Below are 22,504 nucleotides of genomic sequence, written 5' to 3'. Positions count from 1 at the left end.
AAAAAAAAAAAAAAAAAAAAAAAAAAAAAAAAAAAAAATTAAGGCTTTTTTTTCTCTTGCCATTGATCATGTAGAAGAAAACTTCATAAATCCCTCCCATCTACCCTAATCTCCTAGTTTCAGAAACACACTCTTAACGTTTGTGGATGAAGCCACAGATGAATGTTCAGTATCTGTCAAGTAAATTTCTGAGGCATGTGCTGGTGAGAGTGCCAGTCACTTGGAAATGATCCTTGGCGGGAGCTGGGCTGGCCGGAAGGTTCCTTTAAGCTAAATGAAGTTTGCTGACCTTACTTATTAGGCTGGTATCTCCAACAGATTTGTGTGTGCCAGAACGCAAGTCATTCTCACATTGGAAGTGCATTTTATCACTAGGAACATCTGGACGGCAGAAAGGCTTTTTCTTGCCTCCAGCAACTTCCAGGATGCACCGCGTTGTGTCACACTGCTGCCCGTTCCCCAGCCAGCGGGCTCTGACTGTCCAAAGAACTGCAGGCTTTCGGTATTCCATGGATTGAGTTTATTGTCAATCTTCCCTGACCAAAAGTTTTGTCCTTTGCTAAGTTTCCAATTTCAAAGCAGTGTTTAAAATGGAAAGGAGAAGGAAGCAGCAACTTGGGCTTGATTAAAGACTATCATGATCATTTTTCTCCAATGGCCTTAAGCCAGCTAGATATTCATATACCAATTTAGAATTAATTCAGAAACATTTCTGGCAACTCTGTGTGGTTGCCAATTGGCATAAATTGCTCCTAAATCAGATCTTTAGATACCAGCCTTACATGCTCAGAATTTTTACTAAATTATATTTGCTCTGTATTCCTTATTTATTTTCTCTTTCGGCACCTTCCATTTTTAAATGTGGGTTGGTGGTATTCTGTTCCTGGCACGACTTCTCCAACCTTGTTTCCCCCACAAGTGAGCTTCCTCAGCCACCCCCTGCTAGCTTCTGCTCCTGCTGAGCTGATTTTCCTGCCGAGCCTTTCTGGGGAGCGGGTTCTGGGCACTGCAGCCAAGTGCAGTGGCCCTTGCATCTCTTTCCAGCACAGCTTGCTTCACAACAATGACCTGGAGCAGCTTTTCTCCTATTCCACTATGCGTTACACTCACCCAGAGGACTTATGAAGCCTGAGACCCTTGTACCCTGCCTCAAGAGTTTCTGCCCACTCTGGGGTGTGGTGTGAGAAATCGCATTCTGATCAGTTCTCTGGAATGGTGGAGAGCTGCTGGTCTGGAGGCTCAGTATCCAAAAAGGAGCTGAAAGAAAGGACTCAGGCCCTTGCAGTGGCCCCTGGCAGAAGGTCTGGGTGCAGCGTTCACACAGCTGGATTCTTGTCATGGTTGTGAGGCAAACTGGAGTTGGACAAGTCAGTTGGCCTCTTTGGGTCTGTTTCCTTATCTGTAAAATAATGGCACTATTCTAGCTTTATCCCACCTGGGTTTTCTTTGTATTTGTAGTTTTTGGTTTTCTTTGGTGCTGGGACTTGAGCCCAGGGCTTGCCAATATTGCACTAGGCACGAACTTGGTCAAGGAGCAGCCCCTGCTCAGCCTGGTTTTAGCTGCAGAGTCCGTTCTTCAAAGCTTACAGAGAAAGCCAGCCTGTGAAACAAGTGAGTTCAGTGCTGATTTGGAAAGAGGAGCTGGGAAAGAATTGCTCTGCACCTCTGGCCCTCTCGCACCTATGGCCCTCCTGAGCTTCTCTGGGATGCAGCGCCATCTCCCGGGTGTCACAGAGCTACCTTCCAATCCTTGTTTTGGGAGAGATCTAAAATTCGTTGAACGACCTTCAAGTTCATACTTTCAAGAATGTTGCTTTTCTCCTCATAGAGCTACTGCTGCTTTTTATTTCATAGGCTATAATTCATATAACATCCATTTTTAAAGTCTACAGTTTACTAGTGTATCCACAAAGTTATGCAGACATCACCACAATCAATTTTAGAATCTTTTCATTATCCCAGAAAGAAACCAACTGCTTACTAATAATCACTCTCCTCCCTTACTCCTTAGCCTGAGGAGTCACCAGTCTTCTATCTATAGACTTGCCTATTTCTAAGGAAATTTCCATTCCGGAAATTACATATAGATAGAGTAATACAATATGTGACTTAGCATGATGTTTTCAGATTCATCCGTATTGTAGCATGTGTGATCTTTTCTGTATGGCTGGATAATACTCCACTGTATTGATACATGTGTTTGTTTATTCATCAGCTGAGGGACATTTGAATTGTTTTCACCTTCAGCGTTTACAAATAATGCTGCTCTGAAGATTCATGTACAAGTTTTCACATTGACTTAGGTTTCAGCTCTCTTAGGTATATGTCTAGGAATGGAACTGCTGGCTCATAGTCAGTCTACATCTAACATTCTGAGGAACTGTTGAACTTTTCCACTGTGGCTGTACCATCTTACATTCCCACCAGGAATGGATGAAAGATCCAGTTTCTCCACATCTCAGCCAAGTAGTATCTGCTGTGGATGGGGTTGTTTAACATCCTTTCGTGTCCTTATTGGCATTTTTTTTTTTTTTTTTTTTTTTGTACCAGAGATTGAACTTGGGACCTTGAAGCTTGCAAGGTTCAGTACCACTGAGCTAAATCCCCGGCCCTATTTGTATAGTTTCTTTTAAGAAATGTCTATTCAGATCCTTTGCTCAATTTTTAAATGGGGTTATTTGTGTTTTTATTGTTGTTATAGAAATTCTTTATATATTCTGGGTACTATACTGTTCTATACATGATTTGCAAGTCTTTTCTCTCATTTTGTAGGTTGCCTTTTCCACTTTCTTTATAGTATGCTTTAAAAAGTGAGAGAGTTTTTAAGTTTGATAAACTTTATCCAACCCCTCAGAGATTCTTGCTGTAGGCATTTAACTGAGTTTCGCAGGTGAGGGGCTGGGAGAGGATCCGTGCAGTAGACTGACTGGGCCCTGCTCCCTGAAGTCCCTGCACAGCGCCCCTCCACTCCTCCATTCCCGGCCCGGCGGGAGCCAGTCCTTCCAGAGAAGCCAAGTTCCTCTAACCACCACGACTTGTTGGTCACTGATGTGGGGGTCTGTGGAGAGTAGAGGGAATGCGAGGGATGGTCACCCAAACACTGCCAAGAATGCATGAAAGTTGTGGGGTTACCTTCCACTCCCTGGGGAAAGGGTATCTGAGATACTACTATTCAGCCTCAGCAGACCTGTGAGCCTCCTTCAACCAAACTGCGGGTCCTGATTACAGATATAATAAGAATTAATAAGTTGAGCTTTATCACAATGACCCTGTCCCTCATCTTTAGGACCGATCTCTTTTGTGCTAAAACAGAGTGGCTTTGCCCTAATGTTGGAGTGTGGTTTTCTAGAACAAACTGCTTAGTGGTTTAATCACTATAGCCTATGAACCCTCGGCTTAGCTACCAAACTATGTGACCTAGAGCAAGTCACTCACTCTTGTAACCTTACTGCCACCATCTGTCAAATGAAAAATATAGCGTGTAATACACAACCATTGGGAAGGATGAGTATACAGGTTAATTGGGGATAAATTCTCCTAACCTCTGGATGTAAGGTCAGAAAGTTGCCTTAGGTTATCCAAATAGTTATATTTTGAGGCTAAATGACAGCCCTTATTTCTCTCTGAACATTGTTCTTTTTTAATATGGTAGAACGATTACGTGTATTTTTCTCATACAATTTAACACATCTAATAAAACAACGGAGGCTTATACACATTTCTTGGTCTTTTGTAAAATAATACACACACACACACACAACTAAGTATCTTTATTAAGGATCTTTCCATTACTGCATTCTAATCTGTGATCCTTATTCTGAGGATAGCAGTCTTTCCGAGCAATGTGAAACAGACCAACCGTGACATTTCTCCCTAGGTAGATGATCAGAGGCACTTTAGCTTATGGGAAGTGATGTCCCTCCTGATATGAGACTACCAGGTGGCTGAGAGTGGTCAGGATGAAGCCAAACAAGATTGTACTTCCTGTGAGTAATATGGCACAGTGACTGTGACCCTGAGCAGAACTTGAGCGTCAAGTCACATGGAAATGGACCCTCCTTGACATCTCTTGCTTTGTAGAATGGGGATATTCGTCTCTACAATCAAACTGATTTGTGAAAATGAGACTGACCAAGGAGGATCGTGAGCAAATTTGAATAAGAATAGATAGAAATTCAAAGTCTATATGCACTTTGTACTTCGTGAATATTGCATATTAAGCCTATATATTATAGACCAAGTTTCCAGTAGTAGCCACCACCTGGATTCTACCTCCCTCAACCTGTTTTCGACTGGATATTGGTGAGGTAGTGTAATCTCCAATTTTAAAATCACTTCCTGAATTTCAACAGTGGGATAATGTCTCATCTAAAGGCAGCTGCTGAGACATTTGTTAACCATACTTTCCTATCTTAAATATTTATTTTTTCATTAAAATTTGTGAAGTACCAATAGAGAGGAAATTGTGTATTAAATAGTTTCTCACTTGGTCTAGTGTGTTTTCATCTCATTTCCAAGGTCAGATGGTCTTAACAGAAAGACAACATACACACAATCTGTTCCATGACAAGGCAAAATGTGCAGCCCAGAAAGTCAAGTGGAATGTTTTTCATGTAGCGATTGTGAAATTGCAGCAACTTAGCCTATCAGAAGCAAAAGTGAACTCCCCAAACTTTCCATGCCATTGAAAATCAGTAATTCCTTTGGTAGATGCTGCCATGATCTAGTACCCAGGATATAACATAGGGCTATGGGTCAAGTGAATCTAGCAGAGAAAACTGGAAAATGTGAAAATAGGAAAGATCATTCTTTGTACCCATACTGGGATGCAGACAGATTGGATATTCAGTCAGACCGCGGGGATTTCATGACAAGTCAATCTAGTAGCAAGGTGGTAATTCAAAGATGGCCCGGTGGTGTGTATACCCCCTCGTGGGGCTTCACATCTCCACAGAACAAATCATCTTCCCAGAAAGAGCAAAAGAGTGAAGGCAGAATGCTCACTTTTGCTCCAAAAAAGCAAGTTAATCAAACAAGTCACATACATCAGGAAAATCTGGCAAAAGAGATTTATGTACCTCATAATTATTGAGTAGAAATAGGGGCTGCTTTGATAGTTAACCCTTTGCCACCCGATGAGCAGAATAACTGTTACCCTGATATCTGCCCCAAAGTTTTATTTTAATTAGTTTAATTTGATTAAGACACGCTTTACATAGCAACTTAGTAAGACCATGTCTCAAAATAAAAATTAAAAGAGCTAGTGATACAGCTCGATGAAGGCCCAGGATTCAATACCCAGTACCAGAAAAAAAGAAAGACATAATTTACATATGATAAACTATATAGATTTTAGGTGAGTTTAGAGAAATGTGTACAGCCACATAACCACCATGGTAACTAGTTAGCAATGTCAGTCTTAGAGTCGTGACAATGCCATGTAGCACTTCTAAGCTTCTGAATCATATTTCCACGTATTTGTTGTTTCATTACTCGCTTAGGTGCTTCTGATTTCCACACTCAAAACAGTGATAATTCTGGATTAGCTTTATTTTATAAGCAGCAGTGGGGGACAGAATGTTCATGAGTTGAGAGTAGCTATCATATTTGTGCAGTGTAGGACCACCTGAAGCGAAAGGAGGTCCAGGTTGGACTCGGAAAACATTGTAGGTGGGAGGTGTTCCTGTAGACCGTAGTAACTCCATAAGCCACAGTGTCCTTGTGGTGTCTCCATGTAAAAGTAGCTCCCCAGTTCCAGAAGGAAAAGTTGTTCCTCTTAAGTGGAAGAATGGCACTCCTCAGTCCAAGACCCTTCATCTTTCTCGGTGCGTAGAGAACAGTTGCTCTTGTCTGTATTTACCACTTCAGCCAAGATTTTCAAGAGAATGTTTCTATTCTCTATGGTGCTCTTTGGTGTAGTCAGAAGCCCCTCACTTAATGTTCCATATTATATAATTTTGCTCACAGCAAGCTTTTCCGATTTGGCTTAATCTCATAATTAATTTAATACACATGCCTCGTTTATGGCAATCCAAAGCAAACCTACTGGAGGAGGCAGTCACATGACTAGGTAAAGTAAGGATGTGATTTGGATCTTATCTAAAGACCTAAAAATGAATTTGGACCCCTGTCAATATTCTTGAATTCTTTTGCTCTGACATCTGTCTTTGTGTTTCTAGCACAGAATTCTACAGATAATTTTTTTTCTTTGCATTTAGCTTCAGGTTTGTGTTACTTAATGAGTAAATCCTTTCTTGCATCTATCAGGATGGGCAACATAGGTTCTGATTCATCAGGACCATACAACATGGATAGTTTGCTCCAGGTTTTCTCTAGCCAACTAAAATGAAGAGGAGGATGACTAAGTCATGAGATCTTCTCTCTTTCTGTATGCTGATCAGCTACTTGGTGAACTTGAACAAACAATGTCTTAATTGCAAGCACAGTTGACACAGCGTTTTCATATCTAGACCCTCACCAGTCTTCAGAAGAGACCTATGAGCCAGAGAGCCTGAGTACCAGGGAAGGAATTAGGTACTGGGTCTTTAAATAATCATAGCACGGACCAGCTAAAACTCTTTTACTAATCATACATATTCATGAGGTAAAATGCAATATTCTGATACACACACACACACACACACACACACACGTATATATTGTATAATGCCCAAATCAAAGTCTTTTGTGATTAAAAACATTCAAAATCCTCTCTTTCGGCTTTGAAGTTTATAGCTAAGTATCTTTATAAAGGGTTTGCTCATATTCCCTTCTCCAAATCAGTGATTTACACTTGCTTCTCTTATCTTTTGGGTCCTGGGTTGTTTTTTGTTTTGTTTTGTTTTGTTTTGTTTTTAATCTGCTTTGTTTTCTTTTTACAGATAAGGAAACAGCTAAATTTTTGTAGGCAACATGACTTCTTAGGTTTGCCCTGGGACTTTATCCAGATCTTTCAGTTAAACACCAGTCTCACATCTCTCTGCTCATTCTCCATAATTCTGATTGCCAGTTCGCAGAATATTAAACTACACTTCCGTGGCTTACATTTGTATATTTTCTTTGCTTTTTGTATGGTTTAATTTTTATTTCTCATGTGTCCATTTTTCCTAATTTTTATTTGCACTGTTCCTTTTCTTTTTTTCTGTTCCTAATTAATCATCCTTCTGAAAGTTTGCTAAAGAGTGGGTAAGTGCATTTTCCCTTTCAAATAACAATGTTTTGCATTATTGTTTTTGTTAAGGAAATACAAAATAATTCAAGTGGATACCAAAATGATCTAATAAATGTCAAGGAGCTGGCATATAATATTAAGTGTTGAAATCACTTTTCCTTTCCCCCTGGCATTTACAGCAGATTTTGGTTTTTGTAGGGGTTTGTTTTCACATTACTATTTAAATTTAATGGCCAGCCACAGATAAATTGAAACCCTTAGCTCTGGTCTCAGTAGAGGCTTGAAGCCTGGCTCTGCTTAACCCGGAATGGAGACAATGGTCACTTGCCTCAAAGGCTCAGAAAAAGACACTTGGCTTAGACACTGAGTCAACCCCTGGCGATAAAATTGGGGAGCTCTTAAGGCATGCACCCCAAAGTACCTGAAAGTTTCAGAACAGTTTTTGCAAAATTAGTGCGTTAACCAAATCCCCTTTGGTTTTCCACCTGCCTAAGCCACATCTCCCCAGCAGTTTTCCAAAGATAATTTCTCATCTCCTTGGTTAGATTATTGTGGAGATTTTCTTTGTAAAGCCCATATCGGCACACTGCTAGGCTGTGAAGCCATCCGTGTGTGCTATTTGTAAACGTGTGTGTGTCTACACATATCAAAGGTTTCTAAAGCTTTGAATGTGGAACAACGAACAATAAGGCTGACAATTCTTTTTTGTTTGTTTTTTCTTAAGGAGCTTCAGATCTCTTTCCTTAAGAGATCTGGAGTCAGAATCTTACAGATGCTTCTAGGACTATGGAAATAAACTGGGTCTGCAGGCCAGGCATTATTTACAAATTGTGCAGGGACAGCTGCAGCTATTGCCTCCCAAACATGCTAATATTTGTCTTTCTGTGTTCTTTAGCATCAGTACCACTCAAAAATAGACGAACTAATTGAAGAAACTGTTAAAGAAATGATAACACTCTTGGTTGCAAAGGTAACCTTCAGCTTCGGGTGAAATCCTTAACTGTGACAGTGCTTGCTTGTGTCCACATTTCCATTAAAATATAACACGTTAAAAAGTTGCGCTGGATCCTTGCATCTTTCAGAAAACAAGATTGTACATCACCCAGCCGCAGCTCAGAATGATTTTCTGATGATTGTGAGCCATGTGAAGAAAAATTGATGAAATGGCATATGTTAACTTAATAAGAACTTGTCCCCAAACGTTGCACTCAGTTACGCGGGAAATGTTTGTTTTGTTTTTCAGTGCTGACAAAGTTAGATTTTTAAATACAGAAAGTTAAATGGTAATAAGGAATTCTGCCATCATGAAAACCCCTTTTCCTCTAGTTTTACATGCAGTGAGAGTCATAATAAAACATAAAAGTCAGATAAAGCTATTTCAGTCACCCTCATGAATTATAGAATTTTAACTAAGTAATGCTGAATGGGAAGACATTTATATTTGCCAGTGCTAAACTTCTGTTTCCCCAAAATTACTGATAAAATACAAATAAAAATAGATTGGATTAAATGTAGTGCTAATATGTAACATAAAACTGCTTTGCGCAGTTTTGGATTTTGAAAAGTGCATTTAATATTATCGCATGCTATATGCAACTCAATAATATTTTGTCACTTTGCACTTCTGTAACCCTCTATATTTGCAATCACATAATAATGAAGAGAAAGCCGGATAAGTCAAATATTTCATGTAAAGGCAGTCTCCTCTTTTCTCCAAAGGTAGGCATCAAACATAGTAGAAAGCAGAAATGAGCCGAGGGCTCAGTTCTGCTGGCTCCATCTCTGTGTGGTTGGGAAATGTTTCTCTTTGTTGTGAACAATGATAGTTTGAAATAATAATTTTTTTCATTGCTGTTTCACTAGTTCATTACTATCTTGGAAGGAGTACTGGCAAAATTATCCAGATACGACGAAGGGACTTTGTTTTCTTCTTTTCTGTCATTCACAGTAAGTAAAGAGATTCTTTTCTTTCCTGGTTTTTGTGATAGTTTTGGCTTTGGCTTTTGGCATTGGTTTTCAGAAGGGGTGCCGTTGGATCGTACTGTTTGTTCTGTATGTTGTATCACATTGTGTGTATGTGAACTGTGGTCCACTATTAGTACGTAATATGAAGGCTCAGAAAGTAAGCAGGACGTTTCATAACCACAGCAGGTGGTCCAGCCTTATTTCTCTTTCATCTATGAATGTAAATGTGCAAATATGTTTGTGTATACACACATACACACACACACACACACACACACACACACACACACACACACACACACACACACACACACACACACACACCCCACCTCCTCTATGCATGCATCCACAGGATTGCCTGGCCACTTTAGCTCTCTCTGGCACAACTCCTAATGGGACCCACTGTTTCCACACTTGTAAATTTAAAATTAATATCAGAGTGTGCACATAGAAACCCACAGGTCATAAGGGGCTGCGGACAGGTTTCGTGGGTCCTTTCTGTGCCGGGTATGTTTTTGTTACCTGCATGAGTTGCTTGCATGTAAAAACTCTTGAAAAAGTCTGCGTTTCAGGGTAGAGCTCACCATGTGCCAGCCACAGCCCACTGGTGCAAGCCTCAGGTCCACATAGACAACCCTTGGTCTGTAGCCTGCTGCAGCCCCTCCTGACAGGCAGACTCTCTGTGTTAACAGCCTCTGGAGCAGATGACCAGCCCTGTAAGTGCATGGTCCCAGAGATGAGTAAATTGACCAAGCTTTATACGTGCCGAGAGCCATCAAGTCTGTGTCAGAGAAGGGCAAAAGTGAGGTTAGAGGTGGAGAGAAGCCAGAGTGTTTCAAACCTGTGGGTGCGCAGTGCATGGAGAGCTCACTGTGAGAGGACTGCGTTGGGGACCCAGCTCTCCCACTCCAGGCCTCGGATACTGCCACCACTTCCTCTGCCCTCCTGTTTCTGACCACAGGGCTCTTGCTGGCACCAAGCTCTTTTCTTTGGGAATGGTAAGGGCACGCAGTGAGTGTAGGACCCACTGTCTGGGGGTCTTTCTGACAGCCTTCCTGACTGAGAGGAATCTCTCAGGTGGGTATTGACTGCCAAGACTAGGCCCGGCACGGGGTAGTTGCTAGCAGTTCATCATCTTTGGAGCTAATAGGACTGAGTGCCAGTCCCACGCGCAGTATTCACCAGATGTGTGATCATGAGCAGTGTCCCACCCTTTCTGGACTTCAGTTTTATCATCCTCAAGAAAGTGAGGTGTGGATAAGATCCTCCATAACGAGGCCTGGTGAGATGATGGCATCGGAAAGAGAGCTGAGCATAGCACAGCTTATGGTCCACCTCAATAGATGAAAGCTGTTACTGGTGACAGGTAACTTACAGGATTATTACAGGATACAAATATACAGACACACTTCTTTCCAAATCTACACTGCTTTGTTCTCTTCCCCAGCCACAATGTAGTGTGCCTAGGAATTCAGGAGAAACCCGTTAAATACATTTAAAACATATCTACATGCCGAGTTTGCCTTGATCTTCTTGCCTCTGATCTTCCCAGCCTAAGGAGTGAACTCAGTCTCGAAGTGTGGCAGCTTCACACTTCCTGGAGGTTTTTGATGAAGGTGGGGTGGGGTGGGACTGTGACAACAGGAATTCCATCCAATTTCTCTCTCCAGGACCACCCATCACATGTTACAACTAAAACGAAACTTGTCCGACCCCTCCTCTAACAATGAAACCAAAGCTCAAAGAGGGGAGCAATGTGTCTGAGGTCACATAGCATGGTGGGGACAGGGACCCGGCCTCTTGCCAGCTCTCCACCACCACTGAATGGCTTACTGGAGGGAGTAGGACTCGGCTGGCAGTTGCCTGGCACTAGAAGGCAGATGGGCAAGTGAGCGGGGAGGATTCATAGGGAGGTATTCGGGGCACATGAGTGGGAGATATTAGACAGTGTTTTGTTCCTTAGTGAAATCATGGAAATGGTGACAAGGGACAGAAGTAAAAGCAGCATCTCTGGAGAACATCCTCCTGACACTTAGAGGGGACATCGCTTTTTCTGAGTCTTTGTTTTGAGTAACTTTATTCAGCTGGACTTGAACCTGTGAAACCCAGAAAAGCCCCACCCAGGCCCTACCCTCAGGAGTGCCTTACAGAGGGGGCTGGCAGGGCGTGGTGATGGGCAAGCGAAGCACAGGGGAGCTGAGAGCGCCTCCAGAGAGCTTTGGGAGCAAAGAGCCAGACTGTCCTCTGCAGAAGTTTTCCAGCTCAGACTGCCGTGCTGTCTCTTCCCGCTGAGACACTGCGGCCCCACTGCCTGCCTAGCAGAGAAGGCACCAAAATGCAGGGTGCTTCCATGCCTGCCGCTGGGCCTGTGACTTCCCTTCTTAGTGACACTCCTCCCACACACTTGGCCACCGCAGCCCATGGCACCCACTTCTCATTTGCAGTCTCTGTCTTGTCCCCTGCCAGTGTTCCTGTCCCAGAGAAGCTGAGCTGTGCCTGGGGGTGGGAGGAGCGTCCCCAAGCAGAACGGAGCTCCTGCCCACACTGCAGAGGGCTTTTGAAAGGGTGTTGACTTCCCAGGAGTGGAGTGGAGGTGCAGAGGGCTGGGCGGAGGTAGCAGGTGTCATCGACCAAGTCTGAAACCAGTGTGGGCACCATCTGAGAGTCCAGGCCTGGACCTAGACACAGAGTCAGTGTGAGAGCCTGGCAGGGTCTCCGTCAGCCTGCTCCGGTGTCTGACTCCATTCTTCCAGTATTACTGTGCACTTACCACATCCCCACCTCAGCAGGCTGCCAAGGATGAGCCATGTGCTCTGCCCCCCAGAAAGCTGACGGGTATCGACAAATATGCCACCCTTTCCCCCTCTTTCTCCTGCTGAGCGCCTCCTTTCCTGGGTGGGCTTGATTTCATGGTCCAAGCCAGACATTTTGGAAAACGTCTGCAGTGGCACGGAGCAGGCAGGAATATTTATTTCTCGTCTCCATCTGCACTGCTTCCTCTCTTGGAGAGGAGCTGGGGAGGCGGGAGGAGGAGATGTGGCATCCTCGTGCCAGCCCGAGAGGCGCCCAAGCGCACCCTCCCTCCTCCCTCAGCAGCCTCAGCAGCAGAGCAGCCGGGGATTGATGAAGGCAGGCGCCTCAAGAACTTTTGAAAGATCAGCCCAGTTGGAAGACGCAATTAGCAACTATCCGCCCATTTCTCTTGCCTGCAAGATGTGCTTTTGTGTGGGATGCATGTTTGGAAAGGTCCCCTCAGTGGGCAGCCTTGTACTGTTCTTTTAGGAGGCCAAGAAAGGGGCAACAGTGGCTGGGTCCCTGTCCCAGAAAATTCAGGTTCTTTCCTTAGTCTTGGCCAGGTGCTAATAAATATGCTGGTTCTGAATTCATTTCTTTACCCACTCACTCATTCACCCAGCGTGCATTTACTGAGCGCCTGGTATCAGGAACTGTGCTAGGTGCAAGGGATACAGCAATGAGCACGAAGGCCATCCTCTGTCCTGGAGCTTCTACTTGGTTGACAGGTGATGCAAAGGGAAAGAAAGTGATCCATGGAGGGAGTGTTGCCCAGAACACAGCTAGAGAGCAAGGAAAGTGCTGTCACTGTAGTAGGGATGGTCATATGACATCTCTGCAAAGAGGAGCTTAAGTTGAGACTGTAGGATCCACAGGGCATGAGGAAGGAAAGACTTCTGGAGACCAGAGCAGCCACAGGAGCCATGGCTGGACGGGGAAGCAGTTTGCAGATGCTGTGGATAGGGCTCAGTGACTGTGTGCTAGGGGTATGGGCACACCTGGGGAGGGCAGAAGCAAAGGGCCAGAGAACAGAAGGTTGGAGGCTGAGAGTGAGCAGGATACAGCAAGATGGACAACCCCAAAGAGAGGGACTGAGGTGGGAACCTAGCTCTGCCCCTGACCGTGGAACTGAGTGACCTCCAGGTCACAGGGAACGTGCCTTGGCTTTCTATTTCCTCTACTGTCATGTGACGAGTTCTGTGAGATGACTTCAGAAATCTGACATGACCACAAGAGCACAGCACCCATTCCTTCAGCCCTTGCTAAGTGCCTGGCACAGAGCTAAGTGCTTTCCATGTGTCCTTTCTGTGGGATCCTGTCCGATGAGACTTTTCAGCCCCAGCCCGCCTGAGTATTCCCTTCATGAAACTCCACCTATAGGAGCAGCCCGGCTCTTACCCTAAAGCAACACTGAATCTTCGGAAATCTGTAGAAGTCATCTGAGACCTTCCCATCAGGCATAGCCATTCGAGGCGGTCACAACCTGTAACATGGAAGCTGCTCAGGACAGGGGAAGAAAGCCAGGGCGTTTTAGGACTCTCAGGCTCCCCAAACCTGCTGTAGGTTCAGTCTTCTAGGTCTCGAATTACCCTCATTCATTTTTTTCTCCTTTGGCAGTGTGATAGCTGTTTTTCCACTCAGAAATAAAACTAAGTAAGCGTGCTTCTTCCCCCAGAATTGGTGACAAGGTTGGTGTTGGTATCAATCAGTTGCATTCACAGCTTTCTTGCAGATCTTTTGATGCGATGATTATTGTGGTCAAAGTTAGAGCTGGATCAAAGGAACTTAACTCTGTCCATAAGACAGGTTTTTTTTGTTGCGGTTTTTTTGGGTTTTTTTGTTTGTTTGTTTGTTTTTGGTGGAGAAGTTGTTCTAACTGTAGAATAGATGGAGGGCTTGTGAGAGTTTGCTAGTGTTTTCTCAGATGGTGTTTCTTTCTTGCTTTGGCTGTGAGGAATGCCTAGGATAGGATTGGTGGCTGTAGATGAGGGACAGACAGAGGTGTGGGTCCACTCTCCGGGGAGTAACAGCGTCAAGTTAACCACTGCTGAGTTCTGTGATTGCTTGGTTGGCTACCACATGTAAGAATGAAGGTACCTCGTAGAACGCAGCACCAAGCTGGTACTCATGGCCGACTGCTTAACACTGTATTAAGTTATTAGCTGTGTGTTCTCTCTTCATCTTTACAATCAGTCCATGTAACGTGCTCAGTTACCATCCCCAATGGATAAGAGATATTGAGTAATTCTTCCAAAGCCACACAGTTACTAAGACTTCATCCTAGGTTTACTCCTCTGTGATGGCCAGAAAATGATGCCCCACTGATGCATAAAAACATGTAAATAAAGTCAGTCATTGGCTCTCCCAGGGGCCACCCACTAACTGATACTATTCCTGAGAAGTTACCTATGTTTCATATGTTACCAGCAAAAGTATTTTATAAATAATTTACCTACCAGGTAGCCAGTTTTGCAATAAGACCAAAATAATGAACTCTCAAACTCCCTGCTTTCTTTGGGCCTTGCACATAATCTTCAGTTTTATGTTAGTTCTTCATTTGACACATATTTATTGAGTGCCTATTACCTACGGGATGATTATTCAGGGAGAAGTAGCCAATGTAATGGAGCTGTAGACCGAAGGGTTTCAGCCTCATCCGGGAGGCCATTGAAAGAAATGACATTCAGATGAGGCTCGAAAGTTGAGCAGAATCCTGCCCGACACAGAAGAACACAAAGAGCCTTTCAAGGTACACTGGCCTGCAGGAGAAAGCGGAGCCCTGGAGAGCTCTGGGACCTGGAATTTCCTTGTAACTCCAGGAAAGAACAGAGCAGAAGGAGGGAAATGACAGGGTTGGAGTGAAAGAGCTCTGAACCCTGGTGTCAGAACCCTAATCACGCAGCTTCTTGCCCACGGAATTTAAGGCTCCTAAGTAGTGATGGTACCAAAACTGATTGAGCTGGTAAAGAGAGTCACAGAGACTAGCTCGCTATCAAGCCAGTGCCAAGCTGGTGGTCTTCTAGTGCTGAAACTGAGCCACCATGGCAAGGTGGCTTCAAGAGCCATTTCTTTTAATGTATTTTGTTCACAATCAGTCAGTAAAGACTGCCATAGGAAATTACAGAGCTCTAAAAACACTGCCCTGTCTTCCACCAATCTCTTTCAGCAGCGCCTCTCCAGTGTTTCAGAGTTTGACATTCACCCTGGGGTTTGTAACATCATTTTATCCCTAGTAGGACATCCTCATTTTCAGTTACTGCCTTAGAAATACAGTTGACAATTAATATACTTGCTAGCCAGAGCAACCTTAAAGAAGCTTTACAGAAGAAAAAAGGATAGGCATCCAAAATTAATCATTTCCCTAATGTTCTTTTGTAAACAATGGAATAAAATCTTTCAAAGCAAAGGTAAGATAAACGCAGTACTTTGTTCAGACTGCAAGCTGCTGAGCAACTAGGTCATGAAATGCCAACTATGAAAGAAATACCTAATGAATATGTACACAGCTTCAAACAGGAAATAATGTTGTGAAATTGAAAGTCATAGATTCGGCTCTGACATCTGAACCATATGCAATGGTTAAAATTAAAAATGGTTAGATCTAAAAAGTTAAAATTCTGATAGTGAAGCCCAGTCCACCAGAAGTGTGGCAGGTTATTGACCCTTTCAGAGCCTCAGCTTCTTTATCTGTAGAGTGGGAATGCACGTGGTGACATCAGAGGGCACTGGGAAATCAAGAAATGCAGCAAACAGTAGGCCTTGGGTGGCACTTGTCACGTGGTAGCGATGCTAACCCTGACCACCGACTAACTGAAAACCAGAAGAAAATTTAAATGAGTCCAGAGCTTCTCATCAAGCATTTTCTCAACTGTTCACCCTAACACAGCAGTCATTTCTCCCATCAACAACCCAGGCTGCTCTTCATAGCAAGATCAACTTACTTTTCAACATGCAGTACTCTTACATGCAGAGTTTGGATTCATCAAAGATATAGGCTTTTGTGTCTGATTTTGATTCTTCAAGAATTTTTCACTCATATGTAGTCTCTAGAATGCCTCTTTAGGAGTCAAAGCATTGGCTGGGTGGTAGAACCAAGAGAGGCCTCAGCTTAGCACCCGCAGGACACAGCCACATCTGCCTACAGTTTAATGGCTTTCTGCTGTCTTCACGTGAACCCCCACTTTCTCGGAGGTGAAAGTGAAGTGTGGCAGTGATTTCCAGCAGTAATGTAAGTTTTTTTTTTAATTCAGTATTTTCAAAGTGACCCTGCGAGCAGTATTAAGGAAATGTGGTACAAATGGCACCGGGGCCATTGCCCAAACCAGGAAAGTGGTGCTGATGCCGGAAGTGTAGGAAGCAGGGTGACTTTCTAGCCACCCCTTTCTGCAGCTGTGGTAGTGACTTGTGCAGCCGGTTTAGTCATAGAATGCTGGCCTACTGTTTCATTTATTTGTTTTTTTGCCTCACTCTTTACCTGAGTGGAGAAAAACAAGAAAACAACATAACCCTCTCCACTGCATACGAGACTCAGGCCGACTGTGATGGAGCTGTTGTCATCGGCAGCAGTGGCTTAGTGATTTACACCTTCAAGCCTAAAGAAGAGGGCGAGGGCATCAGGGGTGGCGGATGACGCCTTCACACATAGTACAACTGTTCGGCACCAAGGTCGTGCAGGAACAGGGGACCTGAGGAAGACAAGGCCCTTTTAGCCTTTCTGCTCAAATTCTTTGCACTTCTTAGTGCTGAGAGCTGTTCCAGAGGCAGAGTAAGACCCAAAGATGCCAGACGCAGGCAAAGTCCCCACTTCTAATCAACAAAAACTGTGACATACGATTTAAAAATACGGTGTGTATTTACATTTTTTAAATGTATTTCAGTAAAAGACACTACCTTATAAGTTCTGTCCACATCGTGACAGCCAGGAAGCGGAGGGAAGGGAGGAACCTGGAGGGAGGGAGACGGGAGCATCCTCCAGGTCAGGCCCTGGGACCCACCTCTAGCCAGACCCCACCTCACAGGGAGTCAGCAGTTGGGCTTCATAATCCAGGCCTCTTCCCAAGCCCCACCCACGGGCACAAGCGTTTGGGAGCTGTCCCACCCCAAAGCACAGTTGCTGTGAGTGCAGACGCATCGCCCGCAGTCCCCTCAGCACACTCACCCTTCTCCCTCGCCCTCGCCGCTCTCTGAAGCAGCTCCCGAAGTCCTCTCCTGAGTGTCTTTCTGCACTCTCCTGGTGGCCTCAATGTAATAAGCAATCCAAAAGCTTTACCCTCCGTGGTCATTTTCACTTTGGGGAGGAGCCAGAAGTCACACGGTGCCAGATCCAGTGAATAAGGTAGATGAGACCGCACCCTCATGTTCTTACAACCCTGCCTTTCTATTGGATGGAGCTCTGCAGCAGAAGTCACAGTATTTTTTTTATCGCACCTCATAAAGACAGGAAACAGAACTTCCAGAGCTGCTTCACAAAGTGGCAAGAGCAATGAGGTAAGTGTCTTCAAAGCCAGGGATGAATTCTGAGGGCGATGAGTGGAAATGTGGCTTGTACTATAATATTTTAAATGTAAATATTCACCATATTTTTGATCGTCTCGTTAAGCCTCCTGCCCGCCTGGACATTTTACAAAATTAAAACTTTCTGACCTCCACTTCCACGTCTGTCCTGACAGAGGTTGTGTCATGTAAACAGACCAAAGGGAACTGCAGCACAGCACTGCTCTAGGAGGGTGAACCCTGAGGTCCACGGCACGCACACTGCAGGTCTGTAGGTCAGGCAGCCATTTAGCTTTCCCAGGCCTGGGTTCCCTCTGCTGTAAGTGATGACCACCATCATGCCGTCCTTGTGAGGATTAATGACTTAGGAATTGCTTAGGCTTCTGCTCCGTCCCTTGTCCAGTCTTAGCAGCATTCAGAGAATGCTCCAGAGGAGCCCTGGAGCCTTGTAAAGATCCTCCCTGGGAAGGAAGGATCGGGTTAGAAATGAGGGAAACTGGAAGGAAAAGCGGGTATCCAATCGGACATCGCTTCCAAAACCCCAGGGGACAGAAAGATGAGAACATACCCTTCCTGGATCTAGTCTCAAAGCACAGTACCCTGAGCAACAGGAGACGAGAACAATTCTTTTCCTTAATGAGGCTGCGGCTCCTAATCAGCGCATGGAACAGAATGCTTTTGCTTAATAGAGATCATTTCCCTGCCTCTCGCCCAGCTCCCCAGCAGTGCCAGACGTCCTTGGTTTAATGAAAGGTAGGGGCTTTGAGTGGTGTGGTGGGATGGGCTGTAGGAGGCATTATTACCCTCATTATTATGATAATAGTTTAATCACAACCAATATTTATGAACATGCACGGAAACCATGCAGTCGCCCCACAGCCGACGCCTCCTTTCAGGATGGATGCCACTCCTCTGCCGTCCCCTGAGCCCCTCTGGAGCTTGCCAGCGAGTCTCGGGTTGGCTCCGAGTATCTGTGATGGCTGCACCATTACGCATGAAGTCTTCTTAGAGATAAGTAATGTTGAAATACTTCTGTCTTTCAGAGTATTTCCACAGGCATCATCTGATTTTTTACCTAGACACATTGATGTCTGAGGGAAAAAATATGATCATCATCACTTACATGTGAGCAAACTGAGGCTTGGTGCGATGCAGTGGAGGAGACTCTGAAGTCAGGCCTGTAAGTTCCATGCCCAGCTCTACCAGTTCTTAGCTGAGGGGCCTTGGAGAAAGTAAATTAACCTCCCTCCCGGAGCCTGGTTTTCACGTTTGCAAAATGAGGAAACAAGGTTTTGTAAGAATTGAATAGGATAACAAATGAAGCATTCAGTCACTGGTAAATGCACCCATATTTTTATATAAAGCTATATATATCTGATATTAAATAGTTCAATACTGCCAAGTACAGCAGCCTCTAACCCCAGCACTATAGGAAGCTGAGGCAGGAGGATAAAAGTCCCCTTTGGGCAACTTAGGGAGACCCTGCCTCAAAATAAATAGTAGAAAAGGGCTGGGAACATATTTCAGTCCAGAGACCCTGTGCAATCCCCAGTACCACCCTCCAGAGGTATTTCATTATTGTTTATGAGAAAACTGAGCAATTAATTACTTTTCCCAAGGATGCATCGCCGGCAATTGAGAGACCAGGAATGAAAGTGTAAATGTGGTCAGTGTTCATTACCTGGACTTTTTCCACTGTTGCCATTTTTCTGATTATTTAAACATTTTGAGTAACATGCATCTCTGTAGTGCTGGGTATTTTTTAAAACGTGTACAATTGTGGAAAAATACAAAGGACAGAATTTACCATCTTCGATATTGAAGTATCTGGTGAGGCTGTGTCAAGTATATTCATGATGTCTGGAAGCTGTCACCACCATCCAGCCCCAGAGCTCCTTTCATCTTGGGGACCAAACCGCGCCTTCACATAGTGCCCGGTGGCCACGTGGGCGGATCGCCTCCCGAGGGCACGGCAATGCCTTGCATCTGCTGCCAGTCCCTCCGCGGGCAGAGCTCCGGGTTCCACCACACTGCTCTGCTTCTGAGCGCGCTCCAGCGATCATGGTTTTACTGCAGACTCAGAGAGCACTGCCAGGGACCTGCACTGCCGTCGTCGCTGGGCCCCCATGGAGCCACTGAGGTTTATCAACTGCTCACCCGCACACAGAGTCCCAGTACATCCCGCCCACTTGTACATTCTGTCTCACCCAAGCAGTCAGTCCCTCAGTTGGCACTTAGCATTCATTCGTCTTCCCAAGATGCCCTTAGAGCATCCAGACCGGGGCGGTGGGGGGGGGGTGTTAGGCTCTGCTTTTGCCTTTGCTGAGGACATTTCTGTAAACCAGGATTCTTCCATCAACTAGAGACCTGGACAGAGTGACTCTGGAAGAAGATACATTCTTCCACAAAATCTTTCTGCAATACAACATGGGAAATTCTTGTTTGTTCTTTTTTCAAAAATTCATCATGAAATTAAGCACACTGGCAAAAAAAATGAAATAGTCTAGAAACACTCATAATTTTTTTAAGAAAGCAGCAGTCCTCTGGCCTGTCCCTTTCTCCCCGCAAACTTTCCATCAGAAGGAACCTTTAAACCACTTCATCTTACCCTCGTAGCTCCTAGTGCTGTTCTTATATGACTCTCAATCGGCCAGTCTTGGAGATTATTTGCCTCACTTCTCCATCTTCACTTTCTCCCCTGCTCCATTCCTGGGAGTTGCCTCAGTATCTTGCTGCCCTTGACACCTTTGTAACTTTAAGTTATACTTGTTGACCTTTGAGACTACTGACCCCCTGCCTTTTTCCCTCTGCCACCGCCTCCTTCAGTTAATTTTCTGATCTGACATAGATTTGAATAACACATTTCCTCATTCTTATTTATCAATGAAATAACTATTTATGAATGTATCTTGACTCTAGACCAGTACTGCAAAATAGAACTTTCTGTAGTAATGGAAATACTCCACGTCTGAGCTGTCCACAACAGTGGCTACTAGCTACCTGTAGCTCTCAAGCACTTGAAATGTGGCTAATGCACAAAACAAATTCTTAATTATACATTAAAATTCTTTTAAATTTAAGTAGCTACATGTAGCTGTTGGATACTTAAAGTTATACCAAACTTAATATGCAGGTCCAATTAGGCATACCAAGTGCTCTTCCAAGCAGAAATAGTAACAAGAGCTGACATCAATCAGTTCTTACTGTGTCCCAACACTGATTCAAGAACTCAGTTAATATATCAACAATTTTTTTTTTCTTTTGGTACCTGGGATTGAACTCAGGTCCTTGTGCTTGCAAGGCAGGCCACCGAACCGCTGAGCTAAATCCCCAGCCCATCAACAATTTTTTAAAGAATTATGCCATCCCCATTTTACAGATGAGGAAAATGAAGCATGGGATGGGTATGTGACCTATGCAGAGATTAAAAGAGCTGAAACTCGGCCCTGGGAATCCAGCTCGTGTCTGTAGCTCAGTCACTTCCCTGCACCACCTCTAATCTCTACGAGAAACTTTACATCCTTTCCTACATACATCCAACCTGCAGAGCAGTGAGATAGGTGGTCACAGCTCCTCTCGTGTTACTGGCTTGGATGGGGCTTATCCTCAGGGCTTCGTGCAGGAAGATGTCAACCTGCCCCTTCCATTTCTTTCTGCCAAGAAAGACACTGTGAAAACTGGAGGCAGAGGAGGGCTGTGGGCAGATGCAGACTCCAGGGAGCTTACTGCCCAGTCATCCTTTTGCCTGGTGACTCTAGCAGCTGGAGAACAGTCACCATGTGCCGGAGTTTGTTGTGACCATTATGTCCCTCTGCGGGCATCACCTTCGTTAGTCCCCACAGTGAGCCAAAATGGTGCAGAGGAGGAGTCTCACGAATAATGAGGGTGGCTCACGAGCAGCGCCTCAAACCATGCCTGGCACGGGGCAAACGCTGCACACATGCTGCCTATTTCTCGTCCTTTTATGCTTTGCCAAGTCTCCCTGCTGGCCCCTCCCTCATTGTCTGTTAGCAGAGTGAACAGTCTTCATCTATCTTACTTCTAATCCGTCCCCTTTCCCTGTTACTACAGTTTTTCCTGGAGCCTTATTTGCTGAACTCTTACTAAAGTATTAATAGACTTTTGTTTTACTATGACAGAATTTCTAACCTTTTCGAGGTGCAGGAAATGTTTGCTATGTCACATTCTTCCTAAGACCTGCCTCATGCATTGTCTGAGAGTCACAGACATTTTTTAAATCTGGAAAGAATGTAAGGGGGGAAAAAACCTGGCCCTCGTTTTACCAGATAAAGAAATGAGATCAGCCGGGCAAGCAACTAACCAAAGCCAGCCAAGTATTTAATGATCAAATAGGATTAGAAATGTGTATTTCCTGATTCTTTCCCCACATCGCATAGCCTCCCATTTGACTCTTGTCCTAATCCAGAGGTTAAAAATGTCCTCTTTTCTAAAGGGCCAGAAAGTGAACATTTTTTATTTTTATGAGCCATGTGATCTCTTTCACAATGACCCAACTCAGCCATTGTACCACAAAGGCAACCACTGACATGCAAATAAGCAGTCATGGCTGGGCTCCAACAAAACTTTATTCTTGGACACTAAATGTCAGTTTCATGTAATTCTTCACCTGTCAGGACTGCCGTTTTCATTTTCTTCCAACCAGTCAAAAATGTGAAAACAGTTTTGGGTTTTGGGGGGATTTTTGTTTTGTTTTGTTTTGTTTTGTTTTGTTTTTCCTCATTGAGTTTATGGGTACATTTTAGGTGTACAGTACAGTTACACTCATCATTGGGATCTTGTACCTCTACATGACAGGTCTTGGTTCTCCTTTTTTCCCCTTATCCCTGCCCTCCCTTCACCCCCTCCTCAATGTGAAAACAGTTTTGGGTTTTGGGGGGATTTTTGTTTTGTTTTGTTTTGTTTTGTTTTGTTTTTCCTCATTGAGTTTATGGGTACATTTTAGGTGTACAGTACAGTTACACTCATCATTGGGATCTTGTACCTCTACATGACAGGTCTTGGTTCTCCTTTTTTCCCCTTATCCCTGCCCTCCCTTCACCCCCTCCTCCCTTCCCCCTTTTT

General features: G+C 44.3%; 1 protein-coding gene across 25 annotated transcripts in view; it reads left to right on the top strand.

Annotated features, from left to right (window-relative positions):
• Positions 1–22,504, top strand: part of Cadps (calcium dependent secretion activator) — a 418,444-nt gene that overhangs the window by 344,131 nt on the left and 51,809 nt on the right. For all 25 annotated transcript variants that reach the window (XM_019204903.2, XM_033756967.1, XM_019204905.2 and 22 more), the window contains 2 exons: positions 8,067–8,141; positions 9,035–9,118. In XM_019204903.2, the coding sequence (XP_019060448.1) occupies positions 8,067–8,141; positions 9,035–9,118 (159 nt within the window). The remainder of the gene's footprint in view (positions 1–8,066; positions 8,142–9,034; positions 9,119–22,504) is intronic.

The sequence above is a fragment of the Fukomys damarensis genome, unplaced genomic scaffold (genome assembly GCF_012274545.1).
Source record: "Fukomys damarensis isolate Sample0158 unplaced genomic scaffold, DMR_v1.0_HiC HiC_scaffold_28, whole genome shotgun sequence".
In the NCBI taxonomy this organism is placed as follows: Eukaryota; Metazoa; Chordata; class Mammalia; order Rodentia; family Bathyergidae; genus Fukomys; species Fukomys damarensis.
This window is presented reverse-complemented; position numbering and strand designations above follow the sequence as displayed.